The sequence below is a fragment of the Mustelus asterias genome, chromosome 10 (assembly GCF_964213995.1).
Source record: "Mustelus asterias chromosome 10, sMusAst1.hap1.1, whole genome shotgun sequence".
Taxonomy (NCBI): Eukaryota; Metazoa; Chordata; class Chondrichthyes; order Carcharhiniformes; family Triakidae; genus Mustelus; species Mustelus asterias.
The window spans coordinates 122,249,022-122,263,353 of record NC_135810.1 but is presented as its reverse complement, the minus strand read 5'-3'; the positions used below and the strand labels follow the sequence as shown (position 1 = coordinate 122,263,353).

The following is a 14,332-nucleotide window of genomic DNA, read 5'->3' as shown; positions in this document are numbered from 1 at the left end:
TCTGAGGTCACGCACCAACCGACTCAAGAACAGCTTCTTCCCTGCTGCCGTCAGACTTTTGAATGGACCTACCTTGCATTAAGTTGATCTTTCTCTACACCCTAGCTATGACAATAACACTACATTCTGCACTCTCTGCTTTCCTTCTCTATGAACGGTATGTTTTGTCTGTGTAGCACGCAAGAAACAATACTTTTACCTGTATACTAATACATGTGATAATAATAAATCAAATCAAAAATCCACCCCTGTTGTCTGAGAGACGGGAATGCAAACAGGTCCAGACAGCCCCAAAACTCTTCCACAGTTCAATGAGATCATGGGTAATCTGTCATCCAACTCTACATACTCACCCTTGCCCCACATCTCTTAATGCCTTTAATAACAAAAATCTATCATCTCAGATTTATAATTAATAATTCTATCATCAATTGCATTTGCGGAAGTGAGTTCCAAACTCCGATCACCATTTGCATTAACAAGCGTTTCATAATTTTACTTTGGGATATGGTTCAATAGGAGCAACTTCTTGGGACAGTCAAGTTAGTACAATAGGGGAGGAATTTCTGGCGTGTATACCGGATGGTTTTCTGGACCAATACATTGAGGAACCAACAAAGGAACAGTCATCTCGGACTGGGCATTATGCAATGAGAAATAATTAGCTGGCAATCTAGTTGTGAGAGAACTTAGCATAGAAAGCCCGCCAACACCTCTACTTTCTCAGAAGACTAAGGAAATTTGGCACGTCAGCTACGACTCTCACCAATGTTTACAGATGTACCATAGAAAGCTTTCTGGTTGTATCGCAGCTTGGTATGGGCTCCTGCTCTGCCCAAGACCGCAAGGAACTACAAAAGGTCGTGAATGTAGCTCAATCTATCAGGCAAACCACCCTTCCATCCATTCCATACATACTCTCTTCCACCTTTTTCCTTCGGGAAAAAGATATACATACCAGCCGACTCAAGAACAGCTTCTTCTCTGCTGCCATCAGACTTTTGAACGGACCTACCTCGCATTAAGCTGATCTTTCTCTACACCCTAGCTATGAGTGTAACACTACATTCTGTACTCTCTCCTTTTCTTCTCTATGAACGGTATGCTTTGTCTGTATAGCATGCAAGAAACAATACTTTGCACTGTATACTAATACATGTGACAATAATAACACCTCAAATCAAACCCTTGGGGATGAGTGACCATAACATGGTAGAATTCTTGGTCAAGTAATGTCGTTGATTCTGAGACCAGGATCTTGAATCTCAGTAAAGGCAACTATGATGGTATGAGGCATGAATTGTCCATGATGGATGGGAAACGTTACTGAAAGGAAGGATAGTGGACATTTAAGGAACAAATAGGTGAATAAAAGTTGTTTATTCCTGTTTGATGCAAGAGTGGCAAGGGAGCTGTGGCCTAAGCATGGCTCACAAAGGAAATTAGAGATAATATTAGATTCAATGAAGAAGCATATAAATTGGCAAGAGAAAGGAATAGGCCTGAGGATTGAGAGCAGTTTAAAATTCAGCAAAGGGATTGAATAAGAAAGGGAAAATAGAGTCTGAAAATAGGCTAGCGAGGAACATAAAAACTGATTTTACATACTTATGGAAACTTTTACAGAGAAAAAGATTGACAAAAACGAATGTTGGCCCCTTACAGTCAGAAACAGGAGAATTCATAACGGGGAATAAAGGAATGACTGAGGAATTAAATTTGTACTTTGCTTCTGCTTTTACAAAGGAAGACATGAATAATGTCCCAAAGTTCTGAGAAGGTGTGCGGGTTAGGTTGATTGGCCAGGTTAAAAAAATTGCCCCTTAGAGTCCTGGGATGCGTAGGTTAGAGGGATTAGCGGGTAAAATATGTGGGGGTAGGGCCTGGGTGGGATTGTGGTCGGTGCAGACTCGATGGGCCGAATGGCCTCCTTCTGCACTGTAGGGTTTCTATGATTCTATGATTCTAAGGACAACTTTTACTGAAGAGTTGAAGGAAATCAGCATTAGTAGAGAAATGGTTTTGGGGAAATTGATGGGATTGAAGGTGGATAAATCTCCAGGGCCTGATAATCTTCATCCCAGAGTACTTAAGGAAGTGGCCTGGAAATAGTAGATCCATTGGTGGTTATTTTCCAAAAATCTTTGGACTCTGGACTGGTCCCTACAAATTGGAGGGAAGCTAATGTAAGCTCACTATTCAAAAAGGGAGGTAGAGAGAAAACATAGAAACATAGAAAAACTACAGCACAAACAGGCCCTTCGGCCCACAAGTTGTGCCGAACACATCCCTACCTTCTAGACCTACCTATAACCCTCCATCCTATTAAGCTCCATGTACTCATCCAGGAATCTCTTAAAAGACCCTACTGAGTTCGCCTCCACCACCCCTGACGGCAGCCGATTCCACTCGCCCACCACCCTGTGTGAAAAACTTACCCCTAACATCTCCCCTGTACCTACCCCCCAGCACCTTAAACCTGTGTCCTCTCGTAGCAGACATTTCCACCCTGGGAAAAAGCCTGAGTCTACCCGATCTATGCCTCTCAACATCTTATACACCTCTATTAGGTCTCCTCTCATCCTTCGGAGAAAAGACCAAACTCCCTCAGCCTATCCTCATAAGGCATGCCACTCAATCCAGGCAACATCCTTGTAAATCTCCTCTGCACCCTTTCAATCTTTTCCACATCCTTCCTGTAATGAGGCGGCCAGAACTGAGCACAGTACTCTAAGTGGGGTCTGACGAGGGTCTTATATAGCTGCATCATTATCCCCGGACTCCTCAACTCAATCCCTCGATTAATAAAGGCCAGCACACCATACGCCTTCTTAACCACCTCCTCCACCTGCGGGGCTGATTTTCAAGTCCTATGGACCCGGACCCCAAGGTCCTTCTGATCCTCTACAGTACTAAGAGTCTTTCCCTTTATATTGTACTCCTTCATCCCATTTGACCTACCAAAATGGACCACGACGCACTTATCTCAGTTGAAGTCCATCTGCCACTTCTTCGCCCAGTCTTGCATCCTATCTATGTCCCTCGGTAACTTCTGACATCCCTCCAGATTTTCCACAACCCCACCAACCTTCGTGTCATCGGCAAACTTACCAACCCATCCCTCCGCTTCCTCATCCAGGTCATTTATGAAAATGACAAACAGCAAGGGTCCCAGAACAGATCCCTGGGGCACACCACTGGTGACCGACCTCCATTTAGAAAAAGACCCATCTATTCCCACTCTCTGCCTCCTTTGGGCAAGCCAGTTCTGGATCCACCGGGCAGCAGCCCCTTGGATCCCATGCCCTCTCACTTTTTCTAGAAGGGAACTATAAAACAGGGAACTATAGACCAGTGATTCTAACATTAGTAGTAGGGAAGTTGCTAGAGTCCATTATCAAGGATTTCATAGCTCAGCATTAGTAAAGCAGTGGTATAATCAGACAAAGTCAGCATGGATTTACAAAGGGCAAATCATGCTTGATGAATCTATTGGAATTCTTTGAGAATGTAACTAAGAGAGTTGACCGAGGAGAACCAGTGGATGTGGTTTATTTAGACTTTCACAAGGATTTCGACAAGATCTAACAGAACAGACTAGTATGTAAAGTTAAAGCCATGGGATTACGGGTAGTGTCTTGAGATGGATAGAAAACTGGTTAGCAGATAGGAAGCAAAGAGTGGGCATAAATGAGTCTTTTTCCAATTGGCAGGCAATGACTAGTGGGGCATCGCAGGGATCTGTGCGAGGACCCCAACTATTCACATTATATATTAATGATTTGGAAGAGGGAAGTAAATGCATCATTTCAAAATTTGACGATGATACAAAGTTGGGTGGGAGGGTGAGCTGTGAGGAGGATGCAGAGATGCTTCAGCATGATTTGGACAGGCTGAGTGTGTGGGCATATGCATGCAGTATAATGTGGATAAACAAGAGATTATCTACTTTGATACTAATAATAGGAAGGCATTATTCCTATTATTAGTATTGGTGTAAATTGAGTGAGGTGGATACTCAACTAGAGCTTGGTATCCTCATGCATTAGTCTCTGAAAGTAAGGGATTTGATTTATTGTCATATGTATTTGTATATAATGAAAAGTATTGTTTCTTGCGCGCTATACAGAAAAAGCATACTGTTCATAGAGAAGGAAACGAGAGAGTGCAGAATGTAGTGTTACAGTCATAGCTAGGGTGTAGAGAAAGATCAACTTAATGTGAAGGTATAACTGGCAGTAAAGAAGGCAAATGGTATGTTGGACTTCATAGCAAGAGAATTTGAAGAATGAAGATGTTTTACTGCAATTGTATAGAGCATTGGGTGGGGCAACACCTGGAGTATTGTGCGCAATTTTGGCGTCCTTACCTGAGGAAGGGTGTCCTTGCTATAGATGATGTGCAGTGAAGGTTTATCAGGCTGATTCCTAGGATGGCAGGTCTGTCATATGGGGAGAGACTAAGTCAATTAGGATTATATTAACTGAAGTTTAGAAGAGTGAGAGCGAATCACAGAATGTTCCTGATGGTGGGGGAGTCCAGAACTAGGGGTCATAGTTTGAGGATAAGGGGTAAATCTTTTAGAACCGAGAGGAGAAGAGAAATTTCTTCACCCAGAGGGTGGTGAATGTGTGGAATTCACTCCCACAGAAAGTAATTGAAGCTGAAACGTTGTGTGATTTCAAGAAGAAATTAGATATCGCTCTTGGGGCTAAGCGAATCAAGGGATATGGGGAGAAGGGGGGAACAAGATATTGAATTTGATGATCAGCCATGATCAAAATGAAAGGCAGAACAGGCTTGAAGGGCCGAATGGCCTCCTCCTGCTTCTAGTTTCTATGTTTCTAACAAATCATAACTCGAGCTGCAATATATTTTTTGCACACTTTGTCGGTATTTGACTAATTATTCAATTACAGTTACGACAAAAGCTTCTCTTCCTACCACCCCTACCAACATTTTACCCCCAATAAACACTCCCCCCCCCCCCCCCCACCAACATTTTACCCCCAATAAACACCCCCCCCCCCCCCAACATTTTACCCCCAATAAACACTCCCCCCCCCAACAAATCTGGTCATTATCACGTTGCTATTTGACGAAGCTTGCTTTGTGTAAATTCCTATATTCCAATGCTTCAGAAAGTACCAAATGAGTTGTAAAGCACTTTGAGACATCTGGTGAATATGGAAAGTGCAATATAAACGCGAGTCTTTATTATCCTTCTGACCAAAGTAGACGAGACAGAAGATGAACTAAAATAAGGGGTGGCACAGTGGTTAGCACTGCTGCCTCACAGAGTCAGGTACCCGGGTTTGATTCCCGGCTTGGGTCACTGTCTGTGCAGAGTCTGCATGTTCTACCCGTGCCTGTGTGGGTTTCCTCCGAGTGCTCCGGTTTCCGCCCACAGTCCGAAGGATTTATAGAATTATACAGTGCAGAAGGAGGCCATTCAGCCCATCGAGTCTACACTGACCACAATCCCACCCAGGCCCTATCCCCATAACCGCATGCATTTACTCTAGCTCATCCCCCTGGCACTAAGGGGCAATTTATCATGGCCAATCCACCTAACCCACACATCTTTGGACTGTGGAAGGAAACTGGAGCAGCTGGAGGAAACCCACGCAGACACAGGGAGAATGTGCAAACTCCACACAGTCAGTGGCCCAAGCTGGGAATCGAACCTGGGTCCCTGATGCTGTGAGGCACCAGTGCTAACCACTGTGCTACCGTGCCACCCCAATGTGCGGGTTAGGTGCATTGGCCATGCTAAATTCTCCTTCAGTGCGTCCGAGCAGGCACCGGAGTGTGGCGACTAGGGGATTATCACAGTAACTTAATTGCAGTGTTAATGTAAGCCTACTTGCGACACTAATAAACTTTAAAAACTTGAGGGGAAGGGAGTAAAAGAAACACAACATACCTGCAAGGCAGTAACAACATGGCAAGGATTCAGTAAATAAATAAGAGTTTTGGTAGCACACTTGAATCCGATCTCCAACCCAAAAGTCAAGCACAGGGCAACCTGCAGGAGGTTTTTACCCAGAGTCTCTTCCCGCTCCTGTGACAACACCTCTGGTGTCCAATGCTCCCGAAAGCCCCCGCTAATTTTCCCGTAGGCCACTGCGATTTGCAGCAACGAGACACTGACCATGACGAGGGTCTCCAGGGCTCGCTGAGTGTCAGAGAGGAAAGCGGCACACTCCTCCCCGCCGTTGCCGGTGAAGTTGGGGTCCACGCCGCCGTACAGCATGTCCAAGAGCTGCTCCAGCTCCAAGCTGGCCATCTTCAGTCAGGGCAAACACAAAACCAGCAGAGGAGAACCTTACTTCACATCTGGATTTGCAGCACGAAACCTGAAACTGTCCACAGCCCACCACGGGGAGTGAAACCTGGCCCCTTAAAAGCTATTTTCAAGATAACATTTTCCCAGCTGACATGGGTTGATTTAGATCACAAAAGGAAAGCTGTTCCTTGCTTTGTTCCTGTTCCTTTGTAAAATATATTTTTAAGTCACACCCAGCTATCAGCTTCAGAAGCAACCAACATGAGACAGGATAATAGATTTTTTAGTCTATGAATTAACTACTCCCTCTTGGCTTGAAATCATTTGGAGAGGATTTCGACTCAAGGTCCAAAAAAAGTCATTAAATCTCCTCATTAAATATCCAGATCACTAAAATAACTTTGCTTTCTCTCCCCGGGAGGGCTCAGCTTCCCAGGCGATGTATTTTCCGATTGGGGCAGGGATTGGAGTTCTGGGGCTGGACTCTCCAGTTTGGGAAAGTTTCCGGTAAAGGAGCTCCCCTTCCCGCTGCTCCCCCGGTTGACTGCAGTCTCAGTGCCCGCTGCTGCTGCTCCTCTGCCGGCTACTGCGTCCCTGCGGCTCCCGCCCGGAGCTCTGGACAAAAACCAGAATCCACCCGCTCACCTGAGACCATGCACCTGGAGCCCCTACACCAACCAATCACCTGGAGCCCTTACACCAGTCAATCACCTGGAGCCCCTACACCAACCAATCACCTGGAACCCTACACCAACCAATCAGCTGGAGCCCTACACCAGCCAATCACCTGGAGCCCCTACACCAACCAATCACCTGGAACCCTACACCAGCCAATCACCTGGAACTCTACACCAACCAATCACCTGGAGCCCCTACACCAGCCAATCACATGGAGCCCTACACCAACCAATCACTGGAGCCCCTACACCAGCCAATCACCTGGAGCCCCTATACCAACCGATCACCTGGAACCCTAAACCAATCACCTGAAGCCCTAATCACCTGAAGCCCTGCATCAGCCAATCAACTGTCTGAAGTCCTACAACCCTTCGCCGACCAAACTGTCTTTTCACAGTTTTAACAGAGCGGCTCTCACTCCCAACAAGTTGACCTCTAAAGGTATTCCTCTTCTTAAAGAGGGTAGCCTCCACAACACCCAAAGGAGTTTTGGGGTTGTAGGCATAACTCATCACTTGGAGAGGAAAGGATTAATCCATGGAAAGTCAGCAGGGCTTTGTCAAGAGAAGATCATGTCGAACAAATTTGAATTGATTTTTTGCACGGTAGTCTACATGGACTTCAGTAAGGCCTTTGACAAAGTTCCACAGGGGGGACTGGTCAAGAAGGCCCATGGGATACAGAGTAATTTGTCAAATTGGATCAAAATTTGGTCTTGTGGCAGGAGTTAGAAGGTGTTGGTCAAAGGTTGTTTTTGTGACTGGGAGCCTGTGTCTCGTGGGCTCTGTAGGGATCGATGCTGAATCGTTTGCTATATGTAGTGTACATTAATGATCTAGATGGGAATATGGGGGATATAATCAGTAAATTTGCAGATGAGACACAAATTTGCGGTGTGGTAAATGGAGGAGGAAAGCCTTAAGTAACAGGGCAACATAGAAGGGCGAGTCAGGTGGGAGAACAGAGGCAAATGGAATTTAAACCTGAAAAGCGTGAAGTGATACATTTTACACCAACAAGGCAAGGGAATACACAATGAATAGTACGTAGCTAGTAAGTACAGAGGAAGCTTGGGGTGCATGTCCATGAAGGCAACAGGACAGGTTAATAAGGCGGTTAAAAAACATATGGAATACTTGTCTTTATTAGCCGAGGAATAGCATACAAGAGCAGGGAGGTTATATAAGACCATAAGACCATAAGACATAGGAGCGGAAGTAAGGCCATTCGGCCCATCGAGTCCACTCCACCATTCAATCATGGTTGATTTCAACTCCATTTACCCGCTCTCTCCCCATAGCCCTTAATTCCTCGAGAAATCAAGAATTTATAAAATGCTTGTTAGGTCACAGTTGACTCTAAGGCCCCATAACAGGCTAGGCCAGAATTTTTAAAGCTTCTTTTCCCCCTCTTGCACTGTTGCCTCTGGTGTCCCTCAATAGTCCGGCCCCTTCCTAGTTCTCATCAATTTGCTGCATCTTGATAACATAGAAACAGAAGATAGGAGCAGGAGGAGGCCATTCGGCCCTTCGAGCCTGCTCTGCCATTCATCACGATCATGGCTGACCATCCAACTCAATAGCCTAATCCTGCTTTCTCCCCATAACCTTTGATCCCATTCACCTCAAGTGCTACATCCAGCCACCTCTTGAATACATTCAATGTTTTGGCATCAGCTACTTCCTGTGGTAATGAATCCCACAGGCTCACCACTCTTTGGGTGAAGAAATGTCTCCTCATTTCTGTCCTAACTGGTCTACCAGGTATCCTCAGACTGTGACCCCTGCTTCTGGACACCCCCACCATCGGGAACATCCTTCCTGCATCCACCCTGTCTAGTCCTGTTAGAATTTTATAAGTCTCAATGAGATCCCCCCTCATTCGCCTGAACTCCAGCGAAAACAATCCTAACCTAGTCAATCTCTCCCCATAATCAGTCCTGCCATCCCCAGAATCAGCCTGGTAAACCTTCGCTGCACTCCCTCAAGAGCAAGAACATCTTTCCTCAGAAAAGGAGACCAAAACTGCACACAATGTGGGCCTCACCAAGGCCCTGTATAATTGCAACACATCCCTGCTCCTGTACTCAAAACCTCTCGCAATGAAGGCCAGCATACCATTTGCCTTCTTTACCGCCTGCTGCACCTGCATGCTCACCTTTAGCGACTGGTGCACAAGGACACCCAGATCCCGCTGCACACTCTCCTCTCCAAATGTACAGCCATTCAGGTAGTAATCTGCCTTCTTGTTTTTGCTTCCAAAGTGAATAACCTCACATTTATCCAAAGTATACTGCATCTGCCATTGATTAGCCCACTCACCCAACTTGTGCAGATCATTGTGAAGGATCTCTGCATCCTCGTCACAACTCACCCTCCCACCCAACTTGGTATCATCTGCAAACTTTGAGATGTTACATTTTGTTCCCTCATGCAAATAAAATTATCCAAAGGTTAGTTCTCACATGTACACTGATGACATCCAGCCCAACTTGCCCACCACCTCTGTCGATTCCGCCTTGCAAAGTTATCGGACTACTTATCCAATATCTCGATGAGCAGAAATTTCCTCCCAATATTGGGGTGACTGAAGCTGTTGTTATCGGTTCCCACACCAAACTCCTTTCTGACGTTAAGCTAGTCTGTACTCAACCTTGCTGTCACATTTGATCCAGATATGAGCTTCTGACCTTGTTTCATTCCATCTCTCAGACCTACCTCCAATTTCCATCATCGTAACATTACTCAACTTCATTCCTGCCTTGGCTTATCTGCTGCTGAAGCCCGAGTCCATGCCTTCATTAAATCTAGATTCAACTATTCCAGTGCACTCCCACGTTCTACCCTCTATAAACTTGAGATCATTTAAAACCTTGTTCTCCAGTGTTTTACCTTGCAGCAAGTTCCATTTCCCCATCACCCCTGTGTTCGCTGACCAATGTTGGCTCCTGGTCACGCGAAGTCTTGATTTTAAAATTCTCATCCTAGTTTTCAATTCCCTTCATGGCCTTGCCCCTATCCCTATCTCTGTAATCTCCTCCGAACCTACAACCCTCCAAGATCTCCAACTCTTGACCTCTTGTGCACCCCCGATTTTAATCACTCCAGCATTGGTGACCGTGCCTTCAGCTGCATTGAAAAATAGAAGATAGGAGCAAGAGGAGGCCATTCAGCCCTTCGAGCCTGCTCCGCCATTCATCACGATCATGGCTGATCGTGCACCTCAATAGCCTAATCCTGCTTTTTCCCCATAACCTTTGATCCCATTCATCCCAAGTGCTGTATCCAGCTGCCTCTTGAACACATTCAATGTTTTGGCAATAACTACTTCCTGCGGTAATGAATTCCACAGGCTCACCACTCTCTGGGTGAAAAAATGTCTCCTCATCTCCGTCCTAAATGATCTACCCTATATGTGGAGGCTTTGGAGAGGGTACAGAAAAGATTTACCAGGATGTTGCCTGGTATGGAGGGCATTGGCTATGAGGAGAGATTGGAGAAACCTGGTTTGTTCTCACTGGAACAATGGAGGTTGAGGGGCGACCTGATAGAAGTCTACAAGATTATGAGAGGCCTAGACAGAGTGGATAGTCAGAAGCTTTTTCCCAGGTGGAAGAGTCAATTACTAGGGGGCACAGGTTTAAGATGCGAGGGGCAAGGTTTGAAGGACACGTATGAGGCAGATTTTTTACACAGAGAGTAGTGGGTGCCTGGACCTCGTTGCCGGGGGAAGTAGTGGAAGCGGATACGGTAGTGACTTTTAAGGGGCGTCTTGACAAATACATGAATAGGATGGGAATAGAGGGATATGGTCCCTGGAAGGGTAGGGGGTTTTAGTTAAGTCGGGCAGCATGGTCAGTGCAGGCTTGGAGGGCCGAAGGGCCTGTTCCTGTGCTGTAATTTTCTTTGTTCTTTGTTTATATCCTCAGACTGTGGATAACTTGGCCCCAAGCTCTGGAGTTCCTTCCCTACACCTCTTTGCCTCCCAACCTCACTTTCTTCTTATAAGACACAGCCTAAAACTTAACTCTTTAACCAAGCTTTTGGTCATCTGACTTAATATCTCCTTATGTGGTTCAGTGTTTTTTTTTTAATAATGCTCCTGTGAAGTACCTTGGGATGTTTCATTCCATTAAAGGTGCTACACAAATGTAAGTTGTACACTCCAGCAGGTCACCATTACTAATACTAGTTTTTAATCGACATATATTGAATGGTGGAATTTGAACTCAACTCCTCCAGGTCTCTGGATTACAAGTCCAGTAACTTAACCACTCTGATACTCGACTCAATCGGCCCACATGATTTAATTTTAATAATGCTCCTGTGAAGTACCTTGGGATGTTTCATTCCATTAAAGGTGCTACACAAATGTAAGTTGTACACTCCAGCAGGTCACCATTACTAATACTAGTTTTTAATCGACATATATTGAATGGTGGAATTTGAACTCAACTCCTCCAGGTCTCTGGATTACAAGTCCAGTAATTTAACCACTCTGATACTCGACTCAATCGGCCCACATGATTTCAATCTCAAAGCAACCAGGGTTGGGCAGTAACATCTCTTTTGTTAACCACATTCCAACAATAAGTATAATAAAATGAATAAATGTCTTGAGGCCAGGGTAAAATGGACCGGAAACTGAGTGTTTGAGGAAATTTAAGATAACAGACTGAAGGTTTTGAAGAGAGCCATGGTTTTTAAGGAGGTTCTTCCAGAGAAGTAAAAGGCTGAAATTTAAAATCTTCATCTATCCATACTTCATGTATCTGGCACAGTGGTTAGCACTGCTGCTTCACAGCACCAGGGACCTGGGTTTGATTCCCGGCCTCGGGTCACTGTCTGTGTGGAGTTTGCACGTTCTCCCCATTCTCTGCATGGGTTTCCTCCGGGTGCTCCGGTTTCCTCCCACTGTCTGAAAGACGTGCTGGTTAGGTGCATTGACCCAAACCGGCGCTGGACTGTGGCGACTAGGGGAATTTCACAGTAACTTCATTGCAATGTTAATGTAAGCCTTACTTGTGATTAATAAATGGACTTTACTTTTCAATCCCTTTGCTCCTCCAACCATTAACCCTCTGATTTGATTTAATTTTATTATTGTCACATTTATTGGATACAGTGAAAAGTATTGTTTCTTGCACGCTATACAAAGCATACCATTCATAGAGAAGGAAAGGAGAGAGTGCAGAATGTAGTGTTACAGTCATAGCTAGGATGTAGAGAAAGATCATCTTAATGCAAGATAGGTCCATTCAAAAGTCTGACAGCAACAGGGAAGAAGCTGTTCTTGAGTCGGTTGGTATGTGACCTCAGACTTTGTATCTTTTTCCTAACGGAGGAAGGTGGAAGAGAGAATGTCCGGGGTGCGTGGGGTCCTTGATTATGCTGGCTGCTTTTCCAAGGCAGTGGGAAATGTAGGCTGATCAATGGATGGGAGGCTGGTTTGCGTGATGGATTGGGCTACGTTCACAACCCTTTGTAGTTTCTTGCAGTCTTCAGGAGCAGGATCCATACCGAGCTGTGATACATCCGGAAAGGATGCTTTTTGTGGTGCATCTGTAAAAATTGGTGAGAGTCATAGCGGACATGCAAAATTTAGAATCATAGAATTGGAATGCGAGTCTGAGGATGCATGAGGACGGCCTCAACCGCCATCTGGGGTTCATGTCACCCACACCGTACAGCTGGATTTGCAAAATTCTACTAACTGCCTTGGTTTGAGACAATTCACACCTCTTTCACCTGTGATTATCCCTCTCTCCACTCACACTGTTTGTACCTGTAAAGACTTGATTACCTGTAAAGATTCTCATTCCAACCATTCTTCACATTCAAATCTGTAATTACCTTACAATTGTGTCTTTGCCTATATGTGCCATGTTTGTGAAACCTACCTCCACTCACCTGATGAAGGAGCAGCGCTCCGAAAGCTTGTGATTCCAAATAAATCTGTTGGACTTTAACCTGGTGTTGTGGGACTTCTTACTGTGCCCATCCCAGTCCAATGCCAGCATCTCCACATTAAGAAACCTTGGTGAGTTCCTGCAGTGCAGCTTGTAGATGGTACACAAGGTTGCCACTGTTCTTCATTGGTAGAAGGTGTGAATATTTGTGGAAGGGGTAGCAACCAAGCGGGCTGCTTTGTCCCGGATTGTGTTGAGCTTCTTGAGTGTTGTTGGAGATGCATCCATCCAGGAAAGTGGAGAATATTCCATTACACTCCTGACTTGTGCCGTGTAGATGGTGGACAGGCTTTGGGGAGTCAGGTGAGTTATTCATCACTGGATTCCAAGCCCTTGACCTACTTTGGTAACCACAGTATTCATATGGCTAGTTCAGTTCAGCATCTGGTTTACGGTAACACCCAAGCTGCTGACAGTGGGGGATTCAGTGATGGTAATGCCATTGAATGTCAAGGGGTGATAGTTAGATCCTCTCTTGTTGAACATGGTCATTGCCTGGCAATGTGGCATGGATGTTAGTTGCCATTTGATTTGATTTGATTTATTATTGTCACATGTATTAGCATACAGTGAAAAGTATTGTTTCTTGTGCGCTATGGGTGGCATGACAGCACAGTGGTTAGCACTGCTGCCTCACAGCACCAAGGACCTGAGTTTGATTCCCGGCTTGGGTCACTGTCTGTGTGGAGTCTGCACGTTCTCCCTGTGCCTGCGTGGGTTTCCTCCGGGTGCTCCGGTTTCCTCCCACAGTCCAAAGATGTGCAGGTTAGGTGCGTTGGCCATGCTAAATTCTCCCTCAGTGTACCCAATCAGGCACCGGAATGTGGCGACTAGGGGATTTTCACAGTAACTTCACTGCAGTGTGAATGTAAGCCTACTTGTGACACTAATAAATAAACTAAAAATTATACAGCCAAAGCATACTGTTCATAGAGAAGGAAACGAGAGAGTGCAGAATGTAGTGTTACAGTCAAAGTTAGGGTGCAGAGAAAGATCAACTTAATACAAGGTTAGGTTCATTCAAAAGTCTGACGGCAGCAGGGAAGAAGCTGTTCTTGAGTCGGTTGGTACATGACCTCAGACTTTTGTATCCTTTTCCCAACGGAAGAAGGTGGAAGAGAGAATGTCTGGGGTGCGTGGGGTCCTTAATTATGCTGGCTGCTTTGCCGAGGCAGTGGGAAGTGTAGACAGAGTCAATGGATGGGAGGCTGGTTTGTGTGATGGATTGGGCTACATTCACGACCTTTTGTAGTTCCTTGCGGTCTTGAGCAGAGCAGGAGCCATACCAAGCTGTGGTACAACCAGAAAGAATGCTTTCTATGGTGCATCTGTAAAAGTTGGTGAGAGTCGTAGCTGGCATGTCAAATTGCCTTAGCCTTCTGAGAAGTCAGTCTAAG

The 14,332-nt window shown here is 45.3% G+C and overlaps 1 protein-coding gene across 1 annotated transcript in view; it reads right to left on the bottom strand.

Moving 5' to 3' along the window:
* LOC144499916 (transmembrane protein 164-like) overlaps nt 1–6,951 on the bottom strand; it is a 49,962-nt gene extending 43,011 nt beyond the window's left edge. The window contains exon 1 of the mRNA XM_078222594.1: nt 5,927–6,951. Within this exon, the coding sequence (XP_078078720.1) occupies nt 5,927–6,289 (363 nt within the window). The 5' untranslated portion in view covers nt 6,290–6,951. The remainder of the gene's footprint in view (nt 1–5,926) is intronic.
* Between the last annotated feature and the right edge of the window lie 7,381 nt (nt 6,952–14,332).